General features: G+C 39.3%; 1 protein-coding gene and 1 pseudogene across 3 annotated transcripts in view; both read right to left on the minus strand.

The window, feature by feature from the left end:
- The window catches only part of Pcsk5 (proprotein convertase subtilisin/kexin type 5), a 416,016-nt gene that overhangs the window by 183,524 nt on the left and 213,661 nt on the right, over window positions 1-18,831 (minus strand). For 2 of the 3 annotated variants that reach the window (XM_003472222.4, XM_013155069.3), the window contains exon 10: window positions 9,753-9,856. In XM_003472222.4, the coding sequence (XP_003472270.2) occupies window positions 9,753-9,856 (104 nt within the window). Of the gene's footprint in view, window positions 1-5,711; window positions 5,804-9,752; window positions 9,857-18,831 lie in introns of all 3 variants that reach the window. The other variant, XM_063249684.1, reaches the window with a different exon arrangement.
- LOC111757488 (10 kDa heat shock protein, mitochondrial-like) lies at window positions 11,008-11,409 on the minus strand (annotated as a pseudogene).

The following is an 18,831-nucleotide window of genomic DNA, read 5'->3' on the forward strand; positions in this document are numbered from 1 at the left end:
TCAGTTCTAGTTCTATGAATATCAAGTTGGAAGCGATGAGTGAACATTAAAACGAAGCACATAATCTGCGGATGGATACCTTTAAAGACATCTGTGTCTTCAGCAATTTTAAGAGGCAGTGCAACAGAAGCTCATGGAACAGAACAGCTTGCGTGTAGTTCTCAGACGGGACTTCAGTTTCCAGTCTACCTATCAGTCTGGCTCCCTTGTACAGTTAACAACTGTGCAACCAACCGTGGTAGCCCTGACAAACACTCAAAGATGTTTCTCACATTTTTAGTTACGGAGCCCGATTCTCTAATGATACGTGTCTGGAATTCAGGGAGGATTTTAAGTTAAGCCATAAAAGACTGAACTGTGGAACAAAGCTGGACACACACTGTCTGCCTTGGCTCTGAAGATACTTCTGAGAGTAACATGAATTGGCACAAATGATTTCCAGACAAAACCATCTTAACACAGTATATTAAGAAGGCATGTACACTGTAACCTCTGGCAACTTCAAAAAAAAGCAGTGCAGCTTTCTAAGACTATTGACAATTCCTAGTTGGCTTCATGATGGAGAAAAACTGTCACTCTAAACTCTCAATGCTTCTGTCACTGCTTGCAGCCCCCACAGCTCAAGAAGAAAGCAAGAATTATGCTACTCAGTTTCTTCATCTTTGCAAAGTCATGTGGCAGACACAGACTGTGACTGTAATTTGAAAAGAAATTCAGGTAACAGAAGGTAAGCAATCTCCTGAAAGTCAAGAACTACAATAGGAAAAGACTCCATTAAAGGGCATTAGCGAAGGCTTCTCAGAGCAAAACTTCTGGAATGATACTTTTCAAGAAGCAACCTTTCACCATACCCCTTGCTCTGTGTTTATTAGAATGCCATTTCAAAAAGTATTTCTCTTATAAAAGTCACAATTACATAAAATTGCATACTAAAATAATATAATCATTGCGAGAGAATCTGCATCATTTCAAAAAGTCAGTTAAACACACATTATTCTGTAGAACATATCATAGGGTTAATAGATTTATACTAGCAATGTGGGAGATAAAACTCTGATATTACACTAGTAAAGAGAATCTACTTGTGAAAATCACTACTGCTACCCAGCTTACTTTCTTGAATCACTACAGTTGGCTTTAAAAGGCATTTCATATCAGAGAACTCCTAACTCTAGGATTCATGTAGCATTGCTCTGTTTAATTTGCTTTCTTTATCGTACCACACTTGCTGTGTTTTGCCACTTGAAACCCCCCTACCACCAGTACCACCCCTCATCCTAAACTGGGGCTTTTATACAGTTATCTTCTCTAGCTAGGATTCCACATCTCTAGGAAACACAGACACAGAACACAGAAGCATAGAATGCCTTTGTTCAAACTGACCAACAGTTCAAGACATGGGCAGCCAAGTTGTGGTTCCCAACCTCAGTAATCCTAAAGTTCTCAGATATCTTCCAACCTCTCCTTATATTTATTTATGCTTCTGATTTGGGTTGTGTCTGTGGTATTCATCTAATTGGTAATCACCAGCATATCATGCCTTTTTTGAAACTGTGGAACCCATTTATTGCAGACTGAAATCCAACTAATCTTATAAAAAAACAGAAAACACAAACAAGAAGGTTAACCATTTATCCAGAATTGTTAACTAAAACTATCGGCAAAATGCAATGAAAACATAACCCAAATTAGAGAAAAACAATGTCAAAGATGATGTCGGAAGTGCTACAGGAGACAGGTGACTGTAAAGTAGTGACTCTAATGTTCCAAAGTGATGATTGGGTTAGTGTCATTCCTACACTACATGTCATTTTAAGGGACAGAGTTCTATGCATATCAATTTCTATATGCTCAATTTTATTATACACAAATATGAACAGAATATTAGCTACACATGTTATATTAGAATAATTCATGATATGCAGATGATAAATAATTTTTTCTAAGTGCTTCCTATGAATAAATAATTGTGCTAAATCCTTTATGTGATACTGTTTTCATCCTTCTTCATTTTGCTTACTTCCTTTTAGCTGTGATGGTCTCCCTGCTTTTGACTGGTTTGGTTTGGTTTTTGGCACCAGGAATTGAATTCATGGTGTTGCACTTGCCAGGCAGGTGCTGTGCCACTGACCTAAATCCCCAGCCCTCCTTGCTTTTCTTTGAATGAGTCCTTTTTGGCTCCTTGACATGTGGTTCACCTGGGTTAACCATTTAGCTTGCTTCCTCACTCCTCAGGGTCTCTGTGCAAACTACAGTAGTTGCTTTTGTCTAATATTTAAGAAAATTATCTACCAAGACTCGTACATGACTTCTCACAGCTGTTTTACTCATTAAAAACCCCAAATTGGGAACTAGAAAGTCGTTCATGAGGTGGCTGTGGTGGGTACACACCTGTGATCCCAGTACTCTAGGACGCAGAAGCAGAGGGATCACAATTCTGGGCCTATCTTGGGCATCTTAGTGAGACCCTGCCTTAAAATAAAAAACAAAAGCCAAAATTGTAGATATAGTACAGAGCCCTGGGTTCAACGTCCAGTGTTCCTCCCCCACCAAATAATTAACTCATGAAAAAGTAAACAAATTGTGGTCTAGTCATGTGTGGAATACTACTTAGCAACAACAACAAAGATTAAACACTTGGGATACACTTTATGACAGAAATGTACCAAAAATATGCAGGGATAAAAAGCCAATTTCCAATAATTCTATTTCTATGAAAGTTTATAAAACACAATCTAATCTATAACTACAGAAAATAGGTCGGTGGTTGCCTCGCATGGAATAGGGGAAGAACAAAGGAACTTGTTAGGGTAGCAGAAATGAACCACACCTTGATGGTATTTGCTGAGATGCATTAACCCGTGCATATAAAATGATGCTTTTTACTGTATAAACTTATTTCCATAAAGTTAACAAATAATGTATGAAGATCATTAGGTATGCAGCTTAATTACTTATGCAACTGAGATTTAATTTCAGGTTGTCTGAGCCACTGGACTGAGTGAGTTTTATGGAACCTTCAAACAGAAAACTATTGTTGAATTTCAAAATAGTTCCTGGTAGAGAATGTGTGTGAGTACATTCTGATAAGATCGGCTCTCATCTTCAGTCTTATAAATCTTATTTTGGAACTCGACTCGGAAGTCAATGAACAGTGGTTCACAGAAATCCATTTCATTACTTTAGCGTCACGACATACTTTCAGACAAAACGGCCTTGGCTTTGGCTGGTCATCTTCTGTCATCACTAGCTTTAGAGCTTGATAATTTTATCTTTGCCCAATAAACAACAGTTAGCACAAAATATCAAGATCTGGTAATATTATAAAAGTAGCCACCATGATGAGCTTTAAAAGCTTTAAAAATTACGGAGCTAAGTCCAGGCTCAGTAGAATTAAAGACTCAAATTTCTTCAGGAGATTCCCCCAAATAAACACTGCCTTCTTCTAAAAGGCAGAAAATTTTATATATGACTAAGAAGTCAGATTTTATGCTTCCAGCTTTTGAGTAGCACACTAATTCCTAAGGAGTCAGTAGGAGCTTGTTTGACAGGCTGCTCTTAGTTCAGCTTTCTGTTGCTACTGCTAGTTCATACACTGCAGTACCTAATTACTGCCTTACAGAGTTAGTAGGCTAACTCCAAGGTGACACTGAAACACTGCAAAACAAAATTTAAGTATCATGTTGATAAATGATTTGATAAATGTGCACATGTTTAAAGGCACATTATGGATAATTTTGTCATCAAGTCCTGAGTGCATTTTTCTAGCCCATTTAAAGTTAATTTTCAACTTTTTTTTGGTCTTTTTGCATGTTTGACTATGCAGTTCAAGCTGATCTTGTGCTTCTGTTATAGCCCAGCTGGCCTCCAAACTCGCAGGAATCTTCCTGCCTCACTCTCCCAAGTGCTGCAATTATAGGCCTGGGTCTAATTTTCAACTTTCAAGCAACACTCATTCACAACACTGCACCATATCTTTATCCTTATATTCAGGAGTAGAAAATACGCACACATGGAAATATACTTCTGAAATTCTTTTTATGCTTAGTATTTTCGATTTTCAAGGTACTTTTTACTTAGCTCCCCATGTTTGGCAGAAATCATGGCACAAGATACTTCATTGGCTTCCTCAAAGTCAACAGAAAATACGAACAGTATTTTCCCCTGCAGGACAGCCTGCCTATATAGCTCAGGCTGAGAACTCAGCACATAGCCCAGGCTGGTCTTCAGCTCCCGGCGCTCCTCCTCCCCCTGGGCTCAGTCTCCTGAGTGCTGAGAGCGTATAGGCATGTGCCACCATGCCTAGCTCACACAGCTATGTGCTTTAGGTTGCGGTAAAACCACAAAACTATTCTAAATATAATGCTATTTAACAAATAATGAAATCTGATAATAAGCAAGTAGCAAAACCACCACTTTAAAACTATCTGCAGCATGGATCATTGGTAGGACTGCTGGAATTGTCTTTTATTTATTTATAATTTGTCCTGAGGGGATGGAGGCCAGGCCCTTGTGCGTGCTAGGCAAGTGCTCCACTGCTGGGCTGCAGCCAAAGCTCTGAGGATGGACTGTTGAGTGAAGCCACTGCACGGGTGTTTAAAATTTATAGGAATACAAATCCAAAACAAAGCACACCAATTTGCAAAGTCTGACAACTATAACGCTGCCATTCAGTCAGAGACTCAAAGCGAGAGAACAAGACCTTTAATTTTTAGAAAATATAGAAATCTTACATATTTTGCTGGCATAGGTTGAATAGTCTGATGGCACACCATGAATACACAACTCTAAACCAAGCAATGGGTAAGCAGCTTTGATGTCAGGGGTTCTATATTCTCAGGCAGATGCTTAGGTTAAGTCATCCACCAGACAAAAGAATGATGGTAACATCTCTAAACTGTATGAGTCAAAACTTTTTGTAGATGAACTAGAAGGTAAACTCACGTACACAATGATCACTAAATATGAATTCACACAGTATGGAAAGTAGAATCTTAGAAAAACTAGGTGGCACTTTCAGAGAGCAAGTTTTACTAGGTAAAATGAAATGTATTTACTTCCCCTGTCCTTCTAAGTAATAACTGCATTTTCTTTTTGGTAAATGGGTTCAGACCACAGTGAAACGTGCCTCCAGTCCCACCTCTGACACTGACCACACGAGCACACTGCATTTTGATCTTTCATCATAACACGATGTAGAGATTATCTATAAAGGTGTACTATATACCTTTATTTATAGCTACCATTAAAGCCCACATACTGACTGGCAAAGATGGAATATTATTTGAAATAATAAAATAAAGTGAAACTGACTCTTTCAAACAGGAAGACATTAGAAATCATATACACACAGGAAAATTCAAACTCTTGCATTTTGATTCAACACACGGCATGCTAAAATGGCTTCAGCACTTGTAATTCTTTTTAATAAGTGTTACCAGCTAAAAGCAAGACAGGTAGTATTAAAAATATATTGGCACATCTTAAAATTACCAGTCCTACCCGTGGAAATAAAATGATGGCTATTAAAGTAATAAAGGTTATTAGAAGTTAAGGCCTCGGAGGCTAAGAAGTCAGGTTAGACTGTCAATGTTTTCCCCATGGTGGTAATCAGTTAGAGATTAAAAAATGTAGTAGTTTAGTGGTGGTCAAAGAAAGAGTGAGTGGGGTGGGGAGGTCTCGGCCACAGGCTGGAGAAGGAGGACACTTACAGTGTGGGAGAGCAGTGAGATGGAGGACGTGGTTACCTCGCTCACTTACTTGTCATGTTTGATTTTCAATGACATTTTTTTCATTCTTTCACCTAGTAAAGATGACAGAAGGTCCTAATTTATTATCTGATGTGTAGTCCTGTTCCTAGATTTAAGAGTTTAATTGTATATAGTCATATTACTCAAATACAAATACTTTGACAAAAACCTAAAGCACTGATGTCCAGGCATTTCAATATAACCGTAACTGTATGCTCAGACCAGAACTAGAATGCAGGGCAAAGAATCGGGCTGCACAGCCCAGGCACCTGAGGGAGAGAGGGATGGCGATTTGCAGTTTCCTCAGATTAAAGCAGGACAGGGGAGATGATCCTAAGAGCTAACATCCTCCTGAAATGATCCAATCCCCAGACTTTATAAAACACCTAGAGATTCTGGCATGTGCGTTTGGGTTCATAGAATCTGTGTGCCCAAGCAGAGCTGATCAAAATCTGCCTGTAACCTGTAGTGAGTATTCTGTCTTGCATGCCTGCTGTTTCTGAGATTGGAGTGAATGTTAGCTGATGGGAAAAGGATCATCCACATTGTTATCTAACATGACCTGGAAAAGAGTTGGGGCACAGAGTGAAAAATAAAACTAGCTGCCACATAAATATCTGTTTCTGTATTGTATTTAAATTATGCCACAGGAGATCAGACTACAACACAGTGGCGTCCCTGACTTTATTACTGCTTTCTGGGTATATTTCAGCATAGGCTGGGCTCACATGTTGAAGGTACCGGGGAAATATTTATGAATCAATAAATGAAAGACAGCATGAATTAAATTCAATGAAAAAAACCACCAGGGTGGCAAGTCTTGGTATCTTTTAAGAAACACGAGAAACAATTAAAAAAAAATTAAAAAGTAAAGCAAAACAAACAAACAAAAAAACCAGAAAATACTTTTTATAAAAGGAAAAAAGAAGAGATCAAGGGAGAAAAGAATCCTGACAAAAATCCCAAACAGTTGAATGCCAAAGTTATCTCCTGGCATTGCAAACACTGGGCATTAGCAAAATCCTGGAATTTGGATTTCAAGAAACCACATCTGTTTATCTAGCCTATGACTTATAATTTCCTATTCTCATGCGAAATTTCAAGTGGATTCTTTCATAGGTGCACATTTACTCCATTTATTTTTCAAAAAACTACCTCTTGAGGAGGTGGACAGTGGAAGCCACTGTCTGAAATTTAACTACAGTTATTCACAAGATGAGCAGGGCATATCCATGCTTCTTCCACAGGTATATATTCATTGAATTATACTTATTCTGAAAAACTAATCTGTTGTGAAAGATATTTAACTGTTACAAGAGATTATATTATTATTATTATTGAAGAAGCAGCAAGGCAGAACAATCCTACATTCAATTAAAATTATTAAAAATCACACCACCATTAGCATAAGCACGTGGACTGTAACTTGCATCTTTGAGCTTCCTTCCCTATATGCTTCTTCCTGCTGCGGTGTCAGTGATAGGGTACTGCTCTGAAAGCACAGGAATTAAGGAGAAAGCTCTCTGGACCTCACTCATGAGGACGCAACCCAGAGAAACACAGACGTCATTGGACAGAGAGCCTTTCTTGGCCAGCCTCTTCCCCTAAGAACCTGTTCATGAGAAGCCAAGAGCAGGAACCCCTTTAAGAGGGCCCACAACACACACGGCTGAGGACGGGGCCAGTCTGCTTGCAGGGAACTGCACGCCTCTGTGGGGTGAGGATGGAACTCGGTGGGCAGGGGGAGCCCCTCCAGTAAGGGGAACTGTGAGGCCACAGATTCCTGCAAGACAAGGCCCGTAAAACCTGGCTGACTCAATATGAAGGCAGAGCTCTTCCAGAGCTCCGGTTGCATGAACCTCTTCCAAATATTAGCTCCTTTTTATTCTTCCAGCTAATATTTCATAAAAATCCCATTTTTCTCCAGTCCCGGTGACCTGCATTCTCTGCTTCCCCAAAGTATGTGGCTTCTTCTGCTGGTCCCCACCCCAATCACTTTTATTTGTGGGACTCTTGGGAGGGGATGGTAATCTTCAGAGTGGGGAAGAAAATAACTTTTAAAAAGTATCATCTCATTATGATCATGTTTAGATGAAATATGGGGCCTGCCATCAACAAAATTACAAAACGATTCCACAGGGAGGCCAGACCTCTCTGAGTAATTCATCTAGGAAAGGGCGAGCTTTAATTGTTACTCTTGGCAGCTATGTAAGAGAAAGTGAAACCTTATACTAAATATCGCCACGTGCAATAGTAAGATCTTGTTTCCTCTTTGCCAGAAGCAACGTACAGCCCCCTTCGCATTCAGGTTTGGGTTTAGTGATTTTGTCTAAATCCTCTGTTTCCCCCTCTCCAAAACCAACAAAGGTTTTCAAAAGAGCTGCATATTTTATTAGAACCATTTGCTCTTTTTAAGTTGCCAAAAAGGAATAAGTAAAACTAAGCCATTTATTTGGGCTAATGTTGATTGAGTTCCACAGAGGTCAGTGTGCTTAGTCTGTGAACCTTCTACTACGAAGTTCATTTCAACCTGGGAGCAGCCAAGGTTACGTGTTGGTCCTGTTCCCTGATGACCTCATGGATTTATGTAGAGGAGCTGGGACCTAGTGGAAAGTGATCACGATGAAACATATGTGGAAAATTACATTCTGGACTTTCCAAAACAACTCACACTTCAAATAATTTTGATGTGGCCCATACAGTTGCAATTTGGAGATCAAGGATCTTGCTCTGAGCTTGAGAGAATGAGATCTCAACAGGTATTCATGATTCTTTAGAATTCATTGAATTCTGCTGTATTATAGAGTTTACAGGCATGGAAGAAGTGCTTGATAAGAATCAAAAGACAGGAATATTGTTATTTTTCTAAAAGTGAAGTGAAGCCTTTGGTGAAGATGTTAATTGAACTATGTATGTGGTGCTGGTTATCTGAGATATTTATTGGTTCTGGCCAAGGATGGGTCTATAGTAAATGATTTGCAAATAACTTTTAAATATACATTCTACTATGCATTAAGATCATATGTTAAGACAGCAGACATATATAATATTCAGCTTCCAAAATATTTAAATTGGGACAGGAGGGTTCTTAGACTTTAACTTGCTCAGAATATTCCTTATAGTATGGAACACTTTTCATCTAAAGGGAATCATAAATATATATGCATATATAAATGATTGATACTGTACTAAAATATATGATATAAAATTATATGATACTAAATTGGAAGTGAGTTTAAGCCTATAGATAAGATAAAAAGTAATCCTTGTTATAATTTAACAGATTAAAATTTAGGTCATCTGCAACTTGAATAAACATAATAGTCTTCCACACATCTGCTCCATATAATGATTTTCTTTTATTACAACATATATTATCTATGCCAATAAACACAATGGCTACTGTTTAAAAGACCACTGGAGGGAAATACAGTCTGCATCAGCCTTGAGAAAAATATTCTGCATTTGTTCTGTGCCATTCACTACTGCATGAGGAACATACACTATAAAGCTTCATAAGTACTTGTGGTTTATATAAAGTAATATCTCTTTGAAGTAAGCCTGTTTTTCTTTTGTTTGCGGCAGTTTATCGAATGCATAGCCTACCAGTGCTACAGTAACGTGAACAGTACACCAGTTATTATTTAAGCAAAGTAATCAGCATAGAAGGTGAGGAAGTTTAAAAAACATTTTTATAGATATCACTCAGATTATCAATGACAGCAAAGAGTAAACTGTTACTCCCATAGGCCAACTATACTTGGGGGTTGGCTGATCTTTTAAAAACTTGACCTGTGGTCTGGAAAGCCAAGGAAATTTGCCTTATATGTTAGTTTTAATTTAAAAAACATCAATTGCCTTTTAGTTTCTAGAAGAGCAAGCTCTTCATCTGTGAGCACAAAATTTTAAGTTTTGTTTGAGGGGTTCTAGGTCTTGCTCTCCATAAAATGGGAGAAAAATAAAAATATTTTGCCTGTGACAGAATATGAAAGAAGTTCTCACCCTTAAAACCAGCAGCATTGGTTTTCCAGTCATTAGCGTTCAAATGTCCCGCACGGGAAGTCCTGACAATAACATGCTGTACGTCTCTCCAGGTCAGAAACGGACTGGGGAAAGACAAGGTAAGAATCATTGTACCAAAAAAAAAAAAAAAAGGTGGGGGCAGCAGAGAGTCACAGCAAATAAAAAAGCAAAAGCAAAATGGCAAAGTACTAAAAACAAAGGGTCAGAGGTTTGGGTTTGGGGTAACCAAATGCCAAATGCCGCTCTTGGTCTCAACATGGAGAAGTGACCTTAGTCTGTGGGAAGCAGAAAATATAACCTTGAACTGAAGAAATAACGGGGCCGAAGTCGGCGTAACATAGTTTTTAAAAAGGTGAGGGTTTCCACTTCCCTTAACGGAATGGCTGTGCACTATGGCGTCACGGTTCTCTGGGTGCAAGTCTGCATCCCTGTGGGAGGTTACACGAGCTGAAGTCAGGACGGAAGGCTGCCGGAACACTGCTCACCCAGCCACACAGCCCAGCAACCGACTTGCAAAGAACTGAGCCATGTGTACTCCTCTGTGTACAAGCACATGGGTATCGGATACGGAAAAATCTCAAAGCGAGTTCCCAAGCTCAGTGTTCCTTAAGGAAGAGACCGTGGTACTGAACCCAAGCTGGGCCCTGCGGCCCAGACAGTTGGGGAAAGGTCTTAGTTTGTAGTACAAGCTGTTACACTATGTTACCGGCTGGCAAGATCTTAAGGCCCTTAGCCTGACAGCCACTATGGCACAGGAGGTCGGCACACTCCTGTGATGCTGATCAGAAACATACAGCAAATGAACCCAAGAACACATGCACATACAGACTCATGTTCTCTTGTAAGGAATATGTTTGTATTAGGAGGCATTTGATTTGGCACATGTGTGTAACTCTCATCAGGACGTTTATTTTGCTAGAATTCTGAGATATGACAATCTTTAAGGATTACTTTTACTCTAAGGATTATTATAATCCTTAGAGTATGAAAATCCTTAGAGTATGATATTATGTTGTCTTGTAGTTATTATTTTTGTTTATATATCATCAGTTTTTTTATAAAAAAGACATGGCTGATGATTTAGCATGGCGGCATAAGCGCTTGCCTGGCAGCCACAAGGTCATGAGTTCGATCCTCAGTACCAAAAACAGACACGGAAATTATTTACATAATGAAAGACTGCAGAACGTCAGTGGGATGGGCAGCACTGTGTGATCCCATCTCAACATCTACTTCACTCTACCTATTTTCCCTGAATGTCACTGTCCCTAAATAAGAAATAATCCTAGTCACTCAGAACTGCTTTGGTGCCTCTGTATTGAGGAAGCAGTACGTTACCTCCAACCTTCACACTAACAGGCTGGACGTCCCCGCCCTTTCCCACACAGCCCGATCTCAGATCCCACAGCCACCACAGTGGCCTTTGCTCTGCCCAGAGATTTTTCTGGGAGCCTAATTCCTCCTTTAGTGACAGTTTCGGCTGTGTCCTTTCAACCAATACTCAGTCAAACAGCGGGAGAAGCTTCCTAACTGCTGGGCTTGCTTCGGCTCCCCACCACAGCTCAGACCCGCTGTTGCTCTTGGAGTCGTGTTTTGTTTCTCGTCCACCTTTGTTTTGGAAGAAGACTTTTGCCAAGGTAGTTCAGAATATTCAGGAAGAAGGAAAAAATTACTGCCTGTCATATATGCTCACATGTGCACACTGTGGCTGCTCAGATGAAGGAAAACTTAGGATACTGTAGCTAATGTGTAATGGTGAAGCCCATACATGGCTTCACTTTGTACTACACTCTGTTACATATGTGAAGGAAAATCAAAGAACTGCTAGTTCTGATAACGTTTTTGTTATACTTTCAAACTAAAAATAAATAAAGGACACTCCCATTCTCTAAGGGTAGAAGCTTAAGACTACATTATTTAGTAAGGCTCCATCAGTTTTGCTCAGGAAATTATAGCCCAATTATCTGAACTATAAAAAAATGAGAATGAAAGCAAAATTATAGTTTGTTTGCACGGTACACTTGACAAGAACCAAATTTATTTTATCTTTTTGTTTTGCTTTTTTGAAACAGGGTCTTGCTATGTATTCCAGGCTGGCCTTGAATTCACAGGTCTCCTCCTGCTTCAGCTTCTGGGGTGCTGGGATTACAGGTGTGCACTACCATGCCTGGCAGAGACCAATTTTAGGAGCTGGTAAGGCATGAAACTCTCAAGACAGGGAGGGAGGTGTGTCCCAGATCCTGGGGAGTGGGGTGGGGAGAAGTTTTGCTTCTAAAACAGACAGCACACTTGGGCCTCTGTAACTAATCCTGAATTCACATGATAACTTAGATTTAACACATTACTGTCAGGGCAATGAAAGACAGAGTCAAGGTGTGACTGGATGTTGGTCTCGATACAAGGGCTCTGGTGCTTTCCAGTATAGTTACTTGGGTAAAGAACAAAGCAACAAGAAGAAAAGTCAGTCCGGAGAGACATTCCAGCCACTTACTTATGACAAAATACAATCCTCCCAAATGAACACACAGGTCTTATTTTTCTATGAGTAAACAGCAGGACATTAAAAAGTTCATAGAGGTTTGACACATGTGTCTGAATCAATCTAGTAACTTAAAAATAACAACACATAGTTAAAACTTCTATGTTTTAAATTTTATCCTTTAGGAAAAAAAATTAAGTTTTCCATGTTACCTATCATCAGGGTAAAATTTTTCAGAAATATCCAGCAGAGGGTTCTAACCACTGGAAGACAAGACACTGTCCCTAGGAACCTTGGTGCCACACAGAATAATAGAACAGGGGACATTTGTCCTGTGCCTTAGACAGCTCTATTCTGGCAGATGCAGTAAGTCTCCTGCATTCAACTCAGCCTGAGGAAATAAGAGTTATTGGTTCTCATGCTGAGTTGCAAAAACTAGCTCTCCTCGAAGAAATCACAGTCAGGAAACTGTCACTACGCATGGAAAGGGGGTGGCTGGATGATTTTACTCTGACATTTGATAATGGGTAAGCAACAGTTTTGGAATTAGTGGTGTTTCTACCTATAGGAAAATATCTAATTAGCTCAGGAAACAGCTCTATGTTAATTTTGGCAGATATTTCATTGTCGTTATTACCAGTATGCTGAGAGGACTTCAGTTTATGAGAAAGTCTGGTTTGCATTTTGCTTCTTGTGTGCATTTATGCTTACAGGGATGATGCAGAGGTGAGGACTGAATCAACCTGTAAAGATTTGGGAATGCATCCTTCTGGGAGCCCTATTCGGAGCAAAGCAGAGAGGAAAGGCTGAGTGCTCTTTTGTGGAACTGTCAGTCCCACGACAGATACTCTAAAACTTCCTCTTCCGCCAAGTAGCTTGGGCCTACATGCTACTGGCCTCTGAAGACCAAGAGCTCACTCATTTTTAAGAAGAGGAACACTGAACTCCAAAAGCTTTACAGCAAGCAACAATCAAGAGGTCAAAAATGTATCAAACTCAGAGAAAAATGCAGTTATCTCTCAACCTGACCTTTTTGATCACCACTCCACAATAAGCCCCGCGCCTCTCCAATTGGTTCCTGGAATCATTAGCAATTACCTTTCAGCAATAATATACAGCAAATGACAGTACTGAACGTCTTCCCCACACCATATTTCTCTTACATTGCTTATTCTGAGCAGCTTAAAATATTTTACAGACCCGATGCAAGAGTTAGACAGGCAGGGCATGTCCCAAGAGCAGCATTTTGTACAGTGCATCAGCTTCGGAGTGCAACTGCTGGCACTTAAAGTAAAAAGGAAAATACAAATTCCCTCACCAAATTTTCCTGAGAATTCAGTGAATGTATGAGTGTTTCAAATAAATCTATACTTGGTGGCTCTTAAAAGCAAGGTCCAATTTGAAATCCTGGGTAACTGACTCACCTGAAACTGTTTTAAGAGAAAAAAGAATTTACTTCTCAAGGATCTATCCTCTCATGCAATTTAGTGGTGACTGATAAAAGGCATTACAGATACGTATCTTAACATCTAAGAATTTATCAGTAAGAGGATTACAAATCCACATAATGAAAACTCTTTCCTAAACAGGGTAACCTTTGGATAAAAGTGTGATTGTGGCTAGTGAGATGATGAGAGATTATCTGGGTCAATGAGGAAACTTCATGGCCAATACGCAGTTACCCATGCATCCCGCTAACTAAGTATTTCACAATAATCCAAGACAAATCCAGTCTCCTTTTATGATTTGTACAACTGTGCAAAGTAGAAATGCGAACAAGCAGGCAGAAAATGAAAGGCACTGCCCTAATGCTAAAGAAATCAGTAATTATGGGAATGACTGTGTGTGTGTGTGTGTGTGTGTGTGTGTGTGTGTGTGTGTGAGAGAGAGAGAGAGAGAGAAAGAGAGAGAGAGAGAAAGAGAGAGAGAGAGCTGGAGCAATAAAAGATTGGGGTGAAGCTGATGAAAGCCTCCTGAGATTAGTGAAAACATTACTCTGATTGCAGTCAGGGCATGTGAATGATGAATCAGGAATACAATGGTGACCATTAAACCCAAAAAACCAATTTTTTGTTTCCGGTGAGGTAGTGAAGGACCACCTAATGGTCAGGCCCACCCCCAGCAGATGCACCCCTAACTTGGGTGCATTTACTTTATGTTCTATTCTAATTTGAAAGTCTCAGGTCTAATATTAGATTGCAGTGTTAGAAAATAAAACCAGCAACACCTCAAGGATTAGAAATGAGGTTTGTATTGTCATCCCCTGGACATCCACAGTGATCCACCCACACTGGAACCAAAGCAGGAAAGATGAAGGAGCAAGGAAAACTGACTCAGATCCACTCTGTCCCATCTTTATGTCACTCTTGTGAAACCATTCTCTGATTCTATGGACGCAGTCTACACTGAGGGTGAAGAAACTTGGTCTTTAAACACTTAACAAAGAGGGCACCTACTGCACAGTGGCAAATGTCATGTAAGCTGGAGTAAGTTTTTCCTTACAGATACTGATGTATCGTTGCAGGTATTTATCACAGCTAAAAGATTACAATTGAGCCTTTAGTGTAATCCCTGTGAACAAACAGCATTTTGTTTTCTCACTCAGTAGTCACTTCCATGAACACTGCACACAATCCTCAGAATCCAGTGTGAGGAACGGCCAGGGGAACCAACCGGAGAGCACATGCCTTGAAATCAAGTCATGACTGGAGGCTTCCCATCCATGTTACCTGTACCTTGGTTTGCTTAATCAGCAGCACCCTAAACATAACCCTGAAAGCCTCTGATCAGTCCACAACCCAGATCAAGTCTGGCTCTCATTTTTGGCCCCAAGCTTTAAGAGCTTTTGCAGTAGATAACATGTGATCCCATGAACACGTTCTCTCTGAAGGTCTCCCTGCCAACTGCATGAAGCTCTTGCTTGCCAACCCCCTTCTACTCTGGGCTGTCCAAGGACTTGTTCTAGATAAACATGCAGTTCTAGGCTAACTTACTCTGTCCTGTGAGAAGACTTCAGCACCCTTCTCCCAACTGTTTTGGTTTCTCATCCAAAACGTGCTAATAACCAAGACTAAAACAACAGCGACAACAAGAAATTTACTTCGTAAGGTGTTGGTTAGATTTGAGGTAATGAATGTAAAGTGCCCGGCATGTGATAAGGCTTCCTCAGACAAGAGTCATTTAGTGAGATTACTGCCTGCCGTAGTGTAAGAATTTAGGTGAACTACTGCCTAAATTATACAGGCATTTAATGAACTCTACGTAATTAAACTATTTATTCACTGCTCCTAAATTTTGGTAACATGTTTCTTAAAATTTGTCCAACAGCACTTTCAGCACCCTGGTATGCTTCCACTCAGAGAGACACTAATGTTACTAAGGAAGATATGTCAAAAAGATGAGTTTCAATAAGCCTATGGTTGACCAGCTGGAGAGTGGACTGTTTGTACCCACTGTGAGGGATGGAAACGAAGCCCCTCTACTTGTGGCACACCTTGCCCATTGGTGGATGGCCACTGATGTTGCGGAGGCCCATGGAATGTTCTTTAGCTTGATAACAGCATGCTAAACAGTATCAACTGTTCCAACTGTTGAGGATTACAAGCAAATTTTGTTTAACCCAACTACAGATTGAAATGTTCTGATGATTTTCTATAGCAGTCAGAGGTTTGAGGGTTCCAGCCTTAACAGCTATCAATGAAACCTTTGTGCAGACAACAAACACAGCTGGGGGCCTCTCCGCTAGGATTACTTTTGTGGTGCTGGAGACTGAACAGGCCTAGAGTATGCTGCGCAAATGCTCTACCACCGAGCCATACCCTCACGCCCTTATTGCTATTTTAAATTAATTTATAGTTCCCTTTTTGCCTGTTAAATATAAGGAATTAAAATAATGGCTTTCTATAGACTTACTGAATGTTATCATACCTATGCCAGAAATGCTTTAGTACATAAATTCCTGAAAGCCTTGCTAATAATTAGACATCAATAGCACCAAGTAATATTTTAAAATTATGTACTACAAACACAGAAGGAATGATTCACAAAGACTAACAAATCTAGTGTAAAATGTTTGGAGATATGATAAAGAACTCTGCTAGGGTTACTGAATTAAGGGAAATAATTTTTAAAAACTGAAACGCTTTGTTCAACTATACATTCCTGCTATAATGTACTGTCTCACCAATGTCCCACAGCAATGGAGCCAATGGTTATGGGCTGGAAGCTCAAAACTGCAAATCAAAACAAACTTTTTTGTCTATAAACTATCTCAGGTGTTTGGTAACAGCAATGAAAACCTGGTTCATATGAATGCTAAGCCCAGCAGGGACAGCATCATGCCCTTTTGCGCAGCCTGAGTTTCTCATTGAGAATGAATAATTGCTTGTGAAAAGTGTGGTACACAACAAAGGAATGAATCGGTATCTAGCACAGGCTGAACCACAGGAAGCAAGGCTGCCAGAAGGGCAATGTGGTGCTGAGCAAAGTCTGCAGTGGGGCACAGGACCCTGGCACGGATGTGATATCGTGAGACTGATGCTGTGGAAAGTGAGTTCTCTGATGTGGAATACAAAAGTGAGACCTTCCCGCATCTTTTTCAGGACCACAACAACAGGAAAGACTAGAGGACAGATCTGGAGGACAGGAAATAGAGCCCAACTTCAGGATACCAGCTTCGTCTTGTCTTGCGATAATTTTGAGTGTCTACTCTCAACTAAATGATCCACTGGGTCGTCACCTAACACCCACAAAGCAACTCCAAGAAACAGACAATATTACTATTTCTTTTTTACAGATGTGGAAACTACAGGGAGAAAGGTTAAATATTTTTTGAAAACCACATAATTTGTCCATCTAAAACAGGAATTTGGAATCAGGTCTCTTGCCCTCCACAGCCCAAGGCTGAATGATCAGTCCTCAGAGTCACACCTGGTTAAAGATGTCTAAAGGAATGCTAAACGGTCAAGAAAATAGTAATCCAAAAAGCCAGACCCTGTAAAATATAGCTATTTTTATTACATGCATAGAGAAAACAATACCCAAAAGTTTCTACTCAGGAAATAAAAGCAAATAAATAAACAAACAAAACCAGCATTTCTGGCACATGACTGACTTGCCCTATAAAGCTAATTTGGGGGGACAATAAAGGACAGCTTTAGCTTTTGAAAGGAAATAAACCCAGAAATGTTTTACTAAGTTCTCTGTTCTTCATCAGTGAATGCAGAATCCGCCAGCTTTCCAGACTGAGAACACACACTGACCTACCTGTCTACAAATACATACTCCGGGAACCAAAGTAGAATACACAGTGTAAACGTTCATTTTAGCTTATGAAAAAGTATGTCAAAATTAAAAACCACAGGATGTATGCCCATTGATAGAAGATCTAAAGACAATTCTAAAGTAAACTAAATGTAGACTTAATAATTATTTTTATAAAATTCCTTTGAAAAGTAAAGAAAAATAATGATAACAAACGAAGACAGTTGTTGGGCACTACTGGGATGGGGAAAGGAAAAAAGGATGAAAGGATTGTATGTATGTTGGTAAAAATATATAAATGTTTGCATGCATATGTACGCTGGATTACTATCCTACTACTCTCTCTCAGTTCATCAAAAAGAACAATTTGCGCTGTCATTGTTTTTGTGTCTAGATTTTGTAACCTGAGCAACTAGTGCTGAGATAACAATACGCAATATATTAACTAGTGTTAATTCCCTACTTTTATTTGAAATTCGATCTCTTTCTATCCTTTGTTTTGCTTTTTAAAATAAAAAAAAATTTAAAAAACAATGTGTTGCATGAATTCAGAATATGGTATTAAAGATGGGAAAATCAATAGGGCAGAAAATTAAACTAAGTTTATATAATAAGAAGTCAAGGAAATACTTCCTTTATTGTTATATCTATTTATTTTAAAATAAAAAATAGGGCCAGGGATTTGCTCAGTGGCACAAAATCTGCCTGGCAAGCACAAGGCCATAAGTTCAGGCCTTGGGACCAAAACAAACAAACAAACAAACAAGCAAAAATACCTCAAAGTTACAGAATAGGCATAGATTTTTCCACAAAGTACACACAAACACATATGGATAACAAAATTAGTTGCACATGGATAACATTTTAGCACAAAAAACACTTAACAAAACAAGTAAGTTGAATTTACTTGAAGCCAGGTGCATCAATATGAATGAATCTAGTAGGAAATCAGAAGTTACTGGGAATCACAGCAGTGTGCAGATAATTTAATCCATTTTTCTCAGGAGAATATAAAAGGCTTACTATTATAATGGCTACTGCAATACTGAAACATATGTTCCAGAAAAAGCCATTTAAAAAATAATTCACGGACCAATTTAAGCACTTTGGAAAAAAGTTGAAGATGTACTTTGCCAAAGGGACATATGGTCATAACTACCCTGCGTAAAATGACCAGTGTTGCTGACTATGATTAAAACTCAGTACAAAAACCCCGAAGGTCAGTAATAATTGCAAGAATGTTTACTAGACACTTAAATATTTATTTCTCTCAATTATCATTCTATGCAAGAGGAAGCCAGCATCATTAGTGACAGT

The sequence above is a fragment of the Cavia porcellus genome, unplaced genomic scaffold, assembly GCF_034190915.1.
Source record: "Cavia porcellus strain 051 isolate PalLab524CR breed Dunkin Hartley unplaced genomic scaffold, mCavPor4.1 scaffold_1, whole genome shotgun sequence".
Classification (NCBI taxonomy): Eukaryota; Metazoa; Chordata; class Mammalia; order Rodentia; family Caviidae; genus Cavia; species Cavia porcellus.